The sequence below is a fragment of the Pleurodeles waltl genome, chromosome 12 (genome assembly GCF_031143425.1).
Source record: "Pleurodeles waltl isolate 20211129_DDA chromosome 12, aPleWal1.hap1.20221129, whole genome shotgun sequence".
Taxonomy (NCBI): Eukaryota; Metazoa; Chordata; class Amphibia; order Caudata; family Salamandridae; genus Pleurodeles; species Pleurodeles waltl.
In genome coordinates, this window is record NC_090451.1 from 628,850,793 (window position 1) to 628,864,280 (window position 13,488).

A 13,488-nucleotide genomic window follows, 5' to 3' on the forward strand; every position below is an offset into this window, starting at 1 on the left:
GAATTGCAGAGCACCTCCAGAATAACTCCCCCAGTATAGCAGACTAGTTCAGCATGATTACAGATAAACAATCAGATGCTCCTCCAATTGATGTGCTATGATGTCATAGCTAACAACCTCACTTATGTGGAAATACCTACATCAGTGGTTCCCAACCTGTGGCCTGGGACCCCTGGTTGCCCACGAAGCCTCCTCAGGGGGTCTGCAACTGCTTAGAAAATTAAATAATATGAACAGATTAGGTCCCCAGCTTGCAGTCATGACTTAGTGGCGGTCACCAGATTCCAATAATGATTCAGTGGGGTCCCCGGGTTCCAATATTGATAAAGTAGGGTTCTACAGAAGTCAAAAGATTGGGAACCACTGACCTACGTTAGCGCTGTGGCCCCGACACAAAAATTACTAACCAGCTATGAAAGAAAGCCTGTGAAGGAAAGAAGGGGAGATTACATTATATCCAATTCAGTTATCTCTACAGGCAGTTGTTTTTTTCCTTGTGGAACACAACATGGCTACATTTTGCCCAAGACGTGAGGTAGTGGGGTTCAATATCTCCCATATGGGTAAGAGGTGGTAGAGTAATTCTAACTTTTAAGGTGTAAGGCCACATTCTTGTTCAAGAGATTACTATATGAATCAGAGTTGCTCTGTCCAGCATTTCCCATTAGGGATGGCCTCAGAGAGAACACTCTGAAAGCAGGGCCATGAAGTTTGCAAATATGGCATAGATCCTAACAAACAGGTTTGCCATCGCTTGAAAATCGGTCCAAAGCCAGCCATTCCAACAGTGGGCAAGTGGTGTTTTTAAATAGACACCAGCGGAACTACTAGTCCAGAAGAAAACAATTAAGTGGAGCTTTGATACAACTGATCAAGGAATGGGATGTTGTATTACTCTACATCTGTCTGATAATACCAGCTAATTTGGACAATACATTAGGAAAGCATCCTTCATCTACCTCCTCACCTGGCAGCTTGACATGAAATGTACAGTCCCATCGCTGTACGGATAATAGGTGCGAACATGGAGTCAGTGTGAAATTGAAGCGTTCAACTTTGTTCTTAATTTAAAACAAACAAATTATAATGCACTTGTTAAAATAAAAGGGCAAAACAAATGAATGTCAGCAAAACAGACTATTGTGGCATTTACGTTACTTTATTCTTATGACAGATGATCTGTGGTTATCACACAAAGTTCCTTTGAAAATTCAGTGCGCTAGAAGTAGCTTCACAAAGGGACAAATTATTTCTCAGATGCCCAGTTTCTAGATGTTTTAATACAAGCTTCATCCTATTGTAACTGTTTAACATTAATAAGCACACAGATATTACCAACTGTATGATGTTCCTTTGCATTTTGACTCCTAATGTATTTTTTCTTTTCTCTTTTTTCAACCCTCTCTCCTTTCTGTAACTCAATCTCTTATTCTCATTTGCTCTACTTCACTTCTTCAATTTCTTCGGCATCATTCGGCTCTTTCACACCTGGTTGGCAACTACATCCTTTTTGCTCTGTAGATCTGGCGGTCAGTTGCACCACACCTTGACCGTTAACACCAACACCGACATCAGCATCAAAAAGGAGCCTCCATCACCAAATCGGGAGCGCAACACCAATACGCCACTCTCATCCTACCAGCAACAGACAAAGCTCGAGACCATGGGGCGCTCACCCGTTGACAGCCTCAGCAGCAATGCCAGCTCCTTCGAAGGCAATGACCGGGATGACAACCGTACTGACTACAGCACGGCCCTCGGACTCCTACGGCAAAGTGCCGAGTCTGATGGTGACAACTCATCCATAAAGCGCATGCGACTGGACAATTGGGTAACATAATGGCCCTTCAACCCCCATCAGTGCTGACTGCTCTTACCCCTAGCGGTAGTGGGCATTGAGAGCAAGGGAGGGAGCTGTCGTCATCTTTGAGGGAGGGGTTTGGATGGGGCATATTATATACTGCCTGAGAAATAGCTTTAGAGTTTTGTAGGCGTTTCTTGTACCCCAGTGAACCAGGCAATGTTTGCAAGACATACTATGCTCCACGGTGATCAGCAGCTAAATTGAAACTATCTATCTGTCTAACTATCTATCCATCCTGGTTTACACCAATATTTTATTTATCTTGTAAATAATTTAGTAAGCAGTCAGTCCCTGTGATGGTGCTTCTTAAATTCCGATCTTAAGTGCTCACAGTAGGTTGTGCATTGAGAAGTATAATCAAGAATTCAAGCAACATTTTTCTAAATTGATTCTGAAAGTCGCATACTAAATACTTTGGCGCATATGTACATAAAGCACCATTTGAGTGAACTGTGAATCACAGAAGCCACGTAGAGTTGATTCATGGCTGCACAACCAATGTCTTGCGCAAAGCCCTCCCATCGGCTCACTTGAGTATGACCCCGGGACATGGTCAGCCTAAGCTGAGTGCCTTCCAGATCACAAAAAATGCTACAGTGTTCACCTTGTGCATACAACACTGATCTGCATGCCTGTACCTGGTCCGATTTTTGGAGTTTGAGACAGTTGTCTAGTAGCCCAGGTTGCATTGAAGATGTCCTTGGTATGTAACAAGCCTCTTTCCCTCCAAATAACCTGAAAAGAAAAACCAGAGGCAATAATTGACCTCACTGCTCAAAAGAGTCACAGACCTCCTTGCTGGTTTCCATCTCTTGTGTAATCCCAACCTCTTGTCTATAAGGACTTTGTCTCCCTTGCCCCCACCCTGTATGCGAAGAGCATTGAGCGAAAAATACCTCTGAAGCACTACTTTTGTACAGAAAGGAAAGCCTTTAAAATCTTATCCCTAGAGGCATGATGGGCATGGGAAGTATATAATGCTGGTCATTGACTTTGCTCCTAGCCCTGGATGCCCTGTTTTTTATTAATGTGGAAAAGTTCTTTGGATGCATAGAGATATATATTGCTTCGTATGATGCCCCTTAGTAGTGTTTAAGGTCGCATAATTACTGGTGCCGAAAAGGCAGCCCATTCAGTTCTGACTTAATAAGGACTGCCAACCCATATTAGGAATGGTGTATTCTAAGGAATAGGTAGATTCATTGATTTACATGAACCAATCATTATTGCCATCATTGAAAAGTCACTGTTAAGAAGTGGCATAAAAATGAGGTTTACACATCTGGCATCAGCTTTCCAATATTTCTCTTTTCTTTCTCTAATCCTTGGATGTGCAACCTATGACATTATTTCGGCGGCACAGTGTTCTCAGGTAATTCAGCTGTTATGATTTTTTCCCCAAAATTTTTCGAGGGTGGGTGTTAAGGTTGGTGATTGCCAGTATAGAATTGCAAGCACGTTTGATACCATTAGATCCCATTCCATTCCATTCTCCTGTTTTGACGGCGCAACTAACAAAGCAACCACATTTTGCATACAGCGAGGCCCCTATACCAGCTTTTTGCACATGGTCACTGTCAGAGAAGTGCCAGTCCTTTAGCTCGCGACCTGCAGTCTATACAATTTTCCTGGTTTTATGTTTGAAATGAGTGAAAAGATCTGAAATTTCTAGTGAGGCTAACCCTGTTCATTTGTGCAATGCACACAGTGAGTGAGTGTTCAGGTGTATACATTGCAGTTGCAGTGACAATTAAAATTACGGGCCCACATGGATGCACTTTTCTTCACCTATCCGCAAATCGAGCTGCCTTTGTGGTGTCTGGAGTTGTATGTAGTGCAAACGTTGCCTGTTTACTTTATTTCTAGTGCAGTATCTCCGTTTTCATTTAAAAGAAAAGAGCAATGTGATTTTATTTACCGGCATGACTTACTTTAGAGTGATATCTGGTCTTGCTACCCGCTTCCGTTCACTTGAATGGGTGTGCTCCTAACCACCAGCAGGCCTGGGGGTGATAACTTAGTCCAACAGTACACTGCACCACGCTGTGGCAATAAAGCCTTATATTCCTTATGAGCCTTGGTACAAATTGCTAGGCCTGTAATCTAAAAGCTGGGTATTAAGGGGGTACATTTATCAGCACATGCATCAAACACTGTATTCTCTTTAAATTTATCTTAGAAAACACATGCAGTTTTTAAATGCTAAGAAGAAAGTATATGTGTATTCATACCTATGTCTTTGAAATTATTTGTGATTTTGCATATTTTTATTTATATGTAGATTTATGTTTATAGAGCACAAATTATGTTACTTATAGCTTACTACATCACAGAGGGAGGGTCTATTTTATTTGGTTGGAATTCAAAGATGTGGGAACCAAAGAGGAAATATTACTAAAGTGAAAGGGTCATTAATTATTTATCAGTCTGAAATGCAACCGTCTCCATTTTGGTTAATACATTCAATCACATTTCAAAATGTGTACAACCGAAGAGAATTGTCATTGCCTTTTTGTTGAGTAGTCCTCAGGAGTCATTCCAAGTTTTCAGCGTAAGGTGGTTTTCCATAATATGCTTACAGTTGCAAAGTACATGAATACTTGTCACTTTATTGAAAATTATTCTTAATGAGCATATCCTAAAATTCCCTTAATAATGAAACATGGTTTTTGAAGCTTGTCGTCATAAAGCTCATCTCCAGCTATGTAATAGCAGTAGAGTTTATCTTTATTTTAACCTTCTACTACTGTTTGGGGTGTCTAGAGGCCCCTTACTGTCCTGGTCATTCTGAATCCTTTTTTTGCCAAGATGTGCAACTTGTCGCTTGTAGTGGCATATTGTCATTCTGATTGTGTGGCAGAAAATACATTTTATCACATACTCGAGGGACTTGTGTAAAACAATAACGTTTTTTGTGCTCTGTAGACGTATTGCTACAGGATTAATTTATTGAGAAGTACTAGGTAAACATATCAGTGCTTTTGACTGTTGCAATTTGAACATTGAGAAAAGTATTTCAATATGTTTTACCACGAGCACACACATGCAAGACAGTTGCGGAAATGAGAAGCACATGGATTGGGAATATTGCTTTACTTGCTGGTTAAAAAAAAAACATTCACTCTCTCTTAACAAAAAGGATGATACTGTCAGTTAGTAAGGTCTTTTGCGGTCCTTAGCTGGACACAGCCAGAGTCTGGCCAAAAAGGCTGGACACTGCCAGCAATAAGAGGGCTCTGAAATGTTTGAGGTTGCTGCCATTTTCTGCCTGTAAAATGCCAAACTCTCCCGTTTCTTTTATGTTCACACCAGTGTTGCAGAATAGCAGGATTTGTTCAGTAAAGATTTAGCATGCAGAGTACTCGAGGACCATACCAGATCGCATTATGTTTAAGCTTTGATCGTCCGCAGGTCTCTGGTAGGACAGATGACACTTTAAACCACAAACCAACCATGCCGTCATTTTATCCACCTGAAGAGTGTGCATAAATCTGAGCTGCCTGATATTGAAGGTATAGCAGTGATTAACAATTGGTTCCTATGGAAAAGGCTTTCTCGCATTCATGGGCACTCCAAGAGCTGGTTGACTTGGGTATGCCCATTTAAAAATGGCACCTTGACTATCAGCTTGGCACCTCGGCACACTGTTTGAAGAGTATGATTTAAGATCAACGCAGAGAACAAGGACATGGCATTAAACTGGCAGCAAGCGGCAAACATTCCAAGGAATGCCAGCAGTGCAAACTGAAGTCCTGAGAATGGCAATGGGTTGGGTACATAACTCCCTATTGTTCATCTGGCTTGTTAATGGCTGTGAAATATGAGCTGACTCAACCTCTCACTGATAAGACAGACGGCATTGGCATTGATTTCGCCATTTTGGTGAACTGTTTATTTTGTTTCACAGACTTTTAAATTAAAACGCTTATTAATTTTCAATACAAGCAAGAAGAATGACAATCTAAGAAACAAACACCCTTGTTTTTACCTATATAAATATTTTTCTGTATTTTTATTTTATTTCTTGTGCTCATCTGTGCTGTTGACAGTTACATTGTGTACATTTTTTTTAATTTGGAATTTTGCGTTGTGTAGTTTAGTTTCTGTTTTTATTTCTTGGTTTCATTTTTTAAAGGGGTGTTGCAAAACATTGCACGATTTAAATGAAAACAAAAGTACATGCTGCAGTTTTTAAAAGAGTGGAGAGAAAAATGAGCTTATTTATTCTCAAAGGCTATAAACGTGTAAGATGCATGAAGAAACATTTACAAAAAATATATATATATAAATATATAAAAAGACAAAAAAGTGTAACCTTGACACGTGTAGCGTTTAAAATTTAAACAACTACAAAAATAGCTAATATATTGTGTTTGGCTGGTTCGCTTTTTGTTTTTTAAAGTTCCTTTTTTGTTTTTTGGAGAATGAAATACAGTTTCAATGTGTATATTTTCATAAAAGAAGTATGCACTGATATGTATATTGCTTTTTAAAAGTGTGGTTAATTACCAAAGTCTCGGATTCTGCTTTTTCCCCTCTAAAGCCTATGGAATCCTGATCATGTGTGACTTGAGGGTAGACGTGGAATCCCCGAACAACCCCAGGCATCCTTTGCTCTTTTTCTCTCATCTCACTCTGTTTCTTACCGCCCCATTCCACCTGATTCATCCTTCAGTAGGCGTACGGCCTGTAAATGCAAACTTTGCTTTTGAATTGTGGGAGCTTAGAAACGTCAACAAAAAGTTTGTTTGTGCAATATTTATCCTGAAACAGAAGCTCTTAATGAGTATTTAAAGCAACCAATTGCAAAAAAAGTGAACATAACTTTAAAAAGTGTTCCAATTAAACATTGGTAAGCAATATAAAAGGAAAGACACCCTAGGTTACATAGCATTATAAATCCTGTAACGTTAGCCCTGTTAAAAACAAATACTCTTAGAATAATCCATCAGAGCTTGAAGATTAATTATCCCACAAATGTGTTTATTTTATTTTGCTTCTGCTTTTTTGTAGTTTAGACAGGTCTTGTAGTCCTTAAATAATTATAAAAAATCACTGCCCTCCCAATAAAAATGAAGCTATCATTTTGGTTTGAGGATATACTTTGTGTTCTTGGACAAGATGCAGTGCTGCAAAGGTAAATTGGCAGCAGTTTGTTGCTTTATTATTACTTAGAAAGACATATCTCGAAAACAGTCACTGCAGTTACCCTTCAAAATATGACATTGAAATCCCTCTAATGCATTTACAAAGGTGCATGGTTGGATCTGAAAGTTAATCTAATGGCCATCTTGTTCTTGGTTAAACTGTCAGCAAAATACTGGTTTTGCCACTTCCGAATTCTGAAACAGCAGTAGAAAATTGATTTTACTTTCAGATTCATGGCTGCTGTAGATTGCACTGATTTGTGAAACACTATCATATAGCGCTTGACTCAGAAGAATAATTACTAAATGTTAAAAAAAAATCCTAGTGAGCACCAAGTTAAATACTTCTCTGTAATGTGACCCTCCAAATCTGACGGGCACTTGTTTTGTGAAGGTAATACAGTGTCATTCTTTGCACATCCATGGTATTGTGAAAAATAATTCACAAACTCTAATAGAACCCATTTGATAAAAGATATATCACATGTTACATTCAGTTACAGAAAGACAGTTTTTAAATGTTACGCTGCAGTTTGCACAAAATATTGAGGTATGAAATTGCAACATTTGATAAATAGTTACCTTTAAAGTCTTCTATAACAATCCATGTAGTGATATGAGATGGGAAATTGTTAATTTGTGATTTTCATTGGTAGACATCATTAGTTTGTCCTCTAAACCTGAGAGTTTGAATCAAGTTACCATCATTTCTGAAATTGGTGCCCTTTTGATAATTTCAGAATACATCCTCAGAGAAAGGTTCCCTGAAATTGAAAATGGCCATACATGACTTTGACCAAATGCTTCTCATTCGAAAAGGCTTTGATGGGTGGTATGGTGAGGGATAAATTGTCCCATATCTTTTTAAAATTAAAGGGCAGAACATTGGATTTTCATGAAAGAAACCTTATTGTTGGTTGATTCATGTCCACTTTGTTCTAATTTGGCTTGCTCAAAATCGCATTTCAAATTGTCTACTAGTTCTTTGGTTTGCTTTTTTTAATGTGCAGCTTATTTCTCTTAACAAGCTCCCCGATTAGTTTGAGTATTAGCTAAAAGTCATGTTTTGATGTTTAGTTTAGAGAACAAGCATTCAATCCAAAATGTTGACTTCTCTAATTTGATATTCCACTTGATTTTTTGGGAGAGTTCACATTGTATGTAAGTGCAGCTCCCATTTATAACATTTTCATTATGTTTCTTCATACTGAAAATGTGGGTCTCATTTTCTTGTTTTCAGTCCGTGTTTTTCATTTAAATAATCAGATGTTATGCCAGTTCACTGCCAAGGCTTAAATTGCCACTGTTGGAGATTACACTTTTTACAATGAACTGGCCAATTTAGAAACAAAGCAAAAAGGCTGCAAATAGAAGATATATCAAGGCTCTGTGCCATTTACACATATGCCAGTGAGTACATTGCAAATGCTTATCTACAATTCAAACATCAAAACTTGGGTTGAAGTCAGCTAGCAAATGCATGAAGTCCCCTTAGCCATAGCTGCCAGGTACGTGAGAAAACCAAAGGAGGTGTGCTATACTTCTGCTCTTCCTCTTCCATTATTTGCTTCACATTTTTTCATTTTTTCTCCTCACCCATCCTTTAAACACTCTTTGAGGCAGTTGCAGTCCTCTCACCTACCTCTTTCTGGTTCCTTTGCCATCCACATGTCTGAAGCAATGCTCAGTTGTATAGAAGTTTTTCTCTTGCAGTTTTGTCTTGATCCAATTTCTTTCTCCTGCCCCTCCACTCTTTCACTCTCTCTCTCTATTGTAGTATTTACCTGGCTACTTGTATATAGCAAGTTTCGATATGTTAGCAATGGTAACAGTACAGGAAACTGTTTTTTGTTGTATTGATATGAAATGAAATTATATTTTTGTCAGAGTATATTGTAATAATACTGACTTTGAACTGTACAGCTTTTGTTGTTTAATCACTGTTATTTTCCCTTCTCACCACTTTCCCTTGCCCCCATAATTCTATATCACTGATATAAAAGAATATATTAAGGTTAAATTAACACCTGGATGGTGAAGGACTAGAGAAGTGTGATGCCCCTCCCATTTGAAAGTACCATGGATGTTTTGAAAAGTGTCCCACAGGGAAAAAAGAGGAGGATTAATTATCATTGGAGAGCTAATGTTTCTGTTCTGTTTTTTGTGAAAAAATGTTTACAGTTCCACCCTATTTCTCTTGTAATATACGTCCTCCTGTGAAATGGAACTGAAAGTAATTTCTCTTGAAAAATAGAAAGTTTGACGTTCCCCATATTCTGACACCACATATTTGCCCTCACAATATCAGAACCTTTCCCACTGAGCTATGCCCCCCATGGAGCACAATACTCGTTCTCAGTGATCAGAGTATTGCTATTGTACCAAACCCACACAGTTAACTAAGTTTAATGCAGCTTTTTTGTAATGAAAATGAAAAAAATCACAACGTAATACTAGAAATGTGTATACAGTCAAAAACAGAAGTGTTGCTTTCATATCCAGTGAAATTCCACTTAATTTAACTGGAGACAGATATCATAGTTTGTTGAAATGCAATTGTTTTGTGACTTTTATGTTTATTACTGATTACAGGGATGCACCATCATTGTCAGTGTCAGAGGCTGACAGTAAAAAGAAAGTCAAATCTGTAGACCACGTATAGTTAAAACCACTGATGCAAGATACAAATTGCCTCAATGGATAGCTCCCCAAATTAACAATCATTTTCAACAATATGATAGGGGGAATAGCCCACAAAGAGATCCCTTTGAAGTATACTTTTTTTGTAGATCCGTCAGCACAGTTTGCTTTGGGTTAACTACTTGCAATGCCATTGTCCGGGCGTGACCTTTCTATAATACAGCAGAATACATTTTTAAGATATCACAAATAACGGAAATATATACAATAGCAAATCCAATAACCAAGGAAAGGTATAAGTTGAATGTGAACAAGCTCCCCTTCTAAGGCAAAGTATTAAAGAAGAAATCCCCCTTACCCTTTTGCCTGAAAACGATGGTTGTTCAGAGTAAGCAAACACATATTAACTGATTAAGGGAGGTGGAACAACATAAATAAGTCTAAAAGAAATACTGCAGCCAAGCAAAATGTAAAGTTTACAGGTGCCTACCATAATATATTAGCAGCGTAAATATATACCCATTCACTTTTCGTTGAATGAAAAGACGTTTGGGGTCATCTGTTGCTTAGACAGAAATTAATTGAAAAAAATCTTAACTTTTTATTTAAAACATTTGTGTAGTATCTTTTTCACCTTTCAAATATTTTATCTGTGTTCTTTCATGATTTGTGTTTTGCCATGTGCTTCATTTTCCAGGTTTGCCTTCCTGTCATAGACTCAATTAATATTATTTCAAGATTTCAAAATATTCAAAAGCCTGACAGGGTTTTGAAATCTAAAAATTGTGTTCAGAGCTTTAATTTTCTTTGCATTTACTTTTAAGATCCAATAAGTGTCCTAAAATGCATTGGGGAAATTAAAACGTGAACTGTATGGTGCAGCAAGAAACCAGGGATTCAAAACGTAAGAATATTAGAAAAATTCATATCACAAAAATGTTGCCATTGGGTGGTAGCTTTGTTTTTTTTTCAGTGCCGTGACTTAATTTAACAGTAGAAATAGAGCCCTCAACCAAAGAGTACCTTTTGTGTATCTCTATAAAACTAGGAGTTTTGGTTCCGACCCTGGATAATGACTCCAGCTGCAGTATCATATAGTATATCTGTAGTGTTCACTTGATCAACAAAGGCATCTTTTACTTGAGCTAATGCAGCATCTAAAGTCAGAAGCGTATACGTTTTATGACTGCTGCAGGTATACTGTCCTCTTCCAGAATCCCACGCCAATACCTTTTTTCATAATTTTACCTTTTCTTATTTAGTTTTGCCTTCAGATTTCCATGATCCACTCAGTCACAGATTTGAGATACCGGAGGGTTAAACAAATGTGTCCTCACCTGTGTCTTCTGTAAATTTCAGTATGGTTACCTCAGTTTCACAGACGAAGTACAGTGGCAAAAAAAGTACACCATGCCAGAGGACTTAGAAATGAATGGGTCATGTTTAAAAGGTTAACGTTCCGGTGTTGCCCTGGACAGTGAGGTGTGCACATATCCACGTATAATGACGGTATCTAATTGTTTCTGGTCCCTAACTCTGTCTTTCTTACACTTTGCAGTGAGTTAACTTAAACTCCAGTGCTCACATCACAAACATATGCCTATCTGGATGATAACAATGTCCCTGCATTTTGTTTCTACACAGTATCTGCCATGTTTGCTTTTGGCTGTTTAAATATATCTCATGGTCGTTTTTGGGTTCTGACATTTGGGTAGAGTTCTCTGGGCTACGTGCAAAGATCTTGTGTACAATAACAAAAAAAAATAAAAAACATGTATGCACTATAGTAGATTAAAACATAATCTGTTTAGTAAAATGTTGGACACATAGAGAATTAGTGCTTGGGGTGGAAGTAGAAAAGGGTGATGTTGCCACCCATTTCTCGCTTCTGGACTCATATTTGGTAAAATGTCAAATGTACAAAAGGAGAGTGTGCACTTCCCACTAGTTATTTATTGTTCTAAAAGGCGATTTAAAAATATACACTATGTATTATAAATATATATATATATATTTTTACCCTACTTTCTGCCCTTTTTATGTGAGTTTATCACAACGTGTGAACCAGGGGTGTGACGGGTCAAGGGTGGAATTCTGATAATCTGCGTGCATGCATATGGCTTTTACATGTGTGTACACGTTTAATGAAAAATCAAGCAGGCCATTTAAACAGTGTACCCTTGTGGAAATTATGTGCATGTGCAGGACAGCCAGGCGTTTCCACCAATGTTTGTCAGAGCAGGATAGTGGCCATCCACTAGGTGGAGAAGATAAACTAAGGGACAGGGGAGGGGAGTGTGACTTCAGCAGGTCCTTGGTTGGCCCTTGTCCTAGGATGCAAAGGCCTCTGGGTGCCAAAGATAACCCATTCTTGCCAAGGCGAGACCAGTTGAAGTCAATGACAGCTGAGACTGTATACCTTCTTCTTTGTGTATCCTTCCACTTTAAGATCTCCTCAGGAGCTCCCATGTGGATGAGTTCTCACTCTTCCCTTATTTGCATTCCTCGCCCCGTCCCTTCAACACTGCCCCACTAACCTTGATTATTCAAACCCAAAGAGCTCTGATCTCTCATACCTGCTCTTTTTCCTCTTCCTGTCCCCCCCCCCCCATTAGCAGCACGTGTGTGAGGCGTCTGTTTCAATATTTCCTTTTTTGTGCTGTATGGTGATGCATTATTGTATATTACACGATAAGAGAAAGAAAACATGAAGTTCTTTATGAATTTTGTTTGGAAGCTCTTTCACTATATTTGTTGTAAAGAGGTTTACTATTAAAAAATACACGTTTCTGATATTTGTTTTGCCTGCGTCTTTTTTTTTATGAAGGTTTGTGTGCACTGCTTCCAAAGTGCGTGATGATGCTTGTGCTTGTGTCCTGAAAACAATAAACAAACAATTTTAGTTTATAACAGCAACAGTACATTTCACAGGATTTTCTCAAAGGCAAAACATCTAGGGCCTGATTTAGAACTTGGCGGGCTGGTTACTCTGTCATAACGGTGATGGATAGCCCGTCCGCCAAAATCTAAATCCCATAGAATATGAGTAAGCTGCCCGTCAAGTTCTAAATCAGTCCCCTAGTCTCATCCTTGCATACAAGGAAGAGAAACAATCGAGACTAAATTTAAATACAGAATTCCAGAGCTTTCCTCTATTGATTGTATATTACTGCGGCAGCACAAGATATGGTTCCTTTTTTTTGTTATAGCAGACATCTTAGAAATTCCATCAGAGTACTCAGGAAGTACACCATTGGTGGGCCTCCATTCTGAACTATTTTTGTTTGTCCAAGAGTCAGAACGAGGTATTCCAAGTTATACAATTTTTGAACGTGGGAATAATTATGGTTAGGCACATCTACCTTTAAAGACACAACCTCATTGTGGTTGAACCTTGTGGAGTTTTTCCATTAGGTTTTTAAACTTAGTGTGACAAAAAAATGAACACATTAAAGACCTTAAGAATCATACATCTGAATAGTTAGAAAAGAGTGGTTAAAGATTCAGCCTCCCTCCCTTCAGATGTCTTAAGCATATTAACCTTCTTTTTAACAGTCATTTAGATTTGTAACTGTTTGATGTGTTTTTAAACGTAATTGTATTTATTTATTAATGTGTGCTTTTATGACCCTCTTGAGGCAGAATAAAGTTGCTTTGACTTGAATATAGTCATTTCAGTTTTCTTGATTTTTAAAAACTCCTTTTTTACCACCTATACTTGCAACTTGGATTATTCTTTTTTTTAGGTCTCACTCTGTTGTGAGATGTATTGTTAGCTTACAGTGGGCATAGAGACCGCCCATTGCTTACCATATGTTGGATTAATTATAACTCTTA

General features: G+C 38.2%; 1 protein-coding gene across 9 annotated transcripts in view; it reads left to right on the forward strand.

Annotated features, from left to right (window-relative positions):
• The window catches only part of MEF2D (myocyte enhancer factor 2D), a 383,277-nt gene extending 370,831 nt beyond the window's left edge, over nt 1-12,446 (forward strand). For all 9 annotated transcript variants that reach the window (XM_069218042.1, XM_069218035.1, XM_069218039.1 and 6 more), the window contains one exon: nt 1,522-12,446. In XM_069218042.1, coding sequence (XP_069074143.1) covers nt 1,522-1,840 — 319 coding nt within the window. In that variant the 3' untranslated portion in view covers nt 1,841-12,446. The remainder of the gene's footprint in view (nt 1-1,521) is intronic.
• Nucleotides 12,447-13,488: the final 1,042 nt, after the last annotated feature.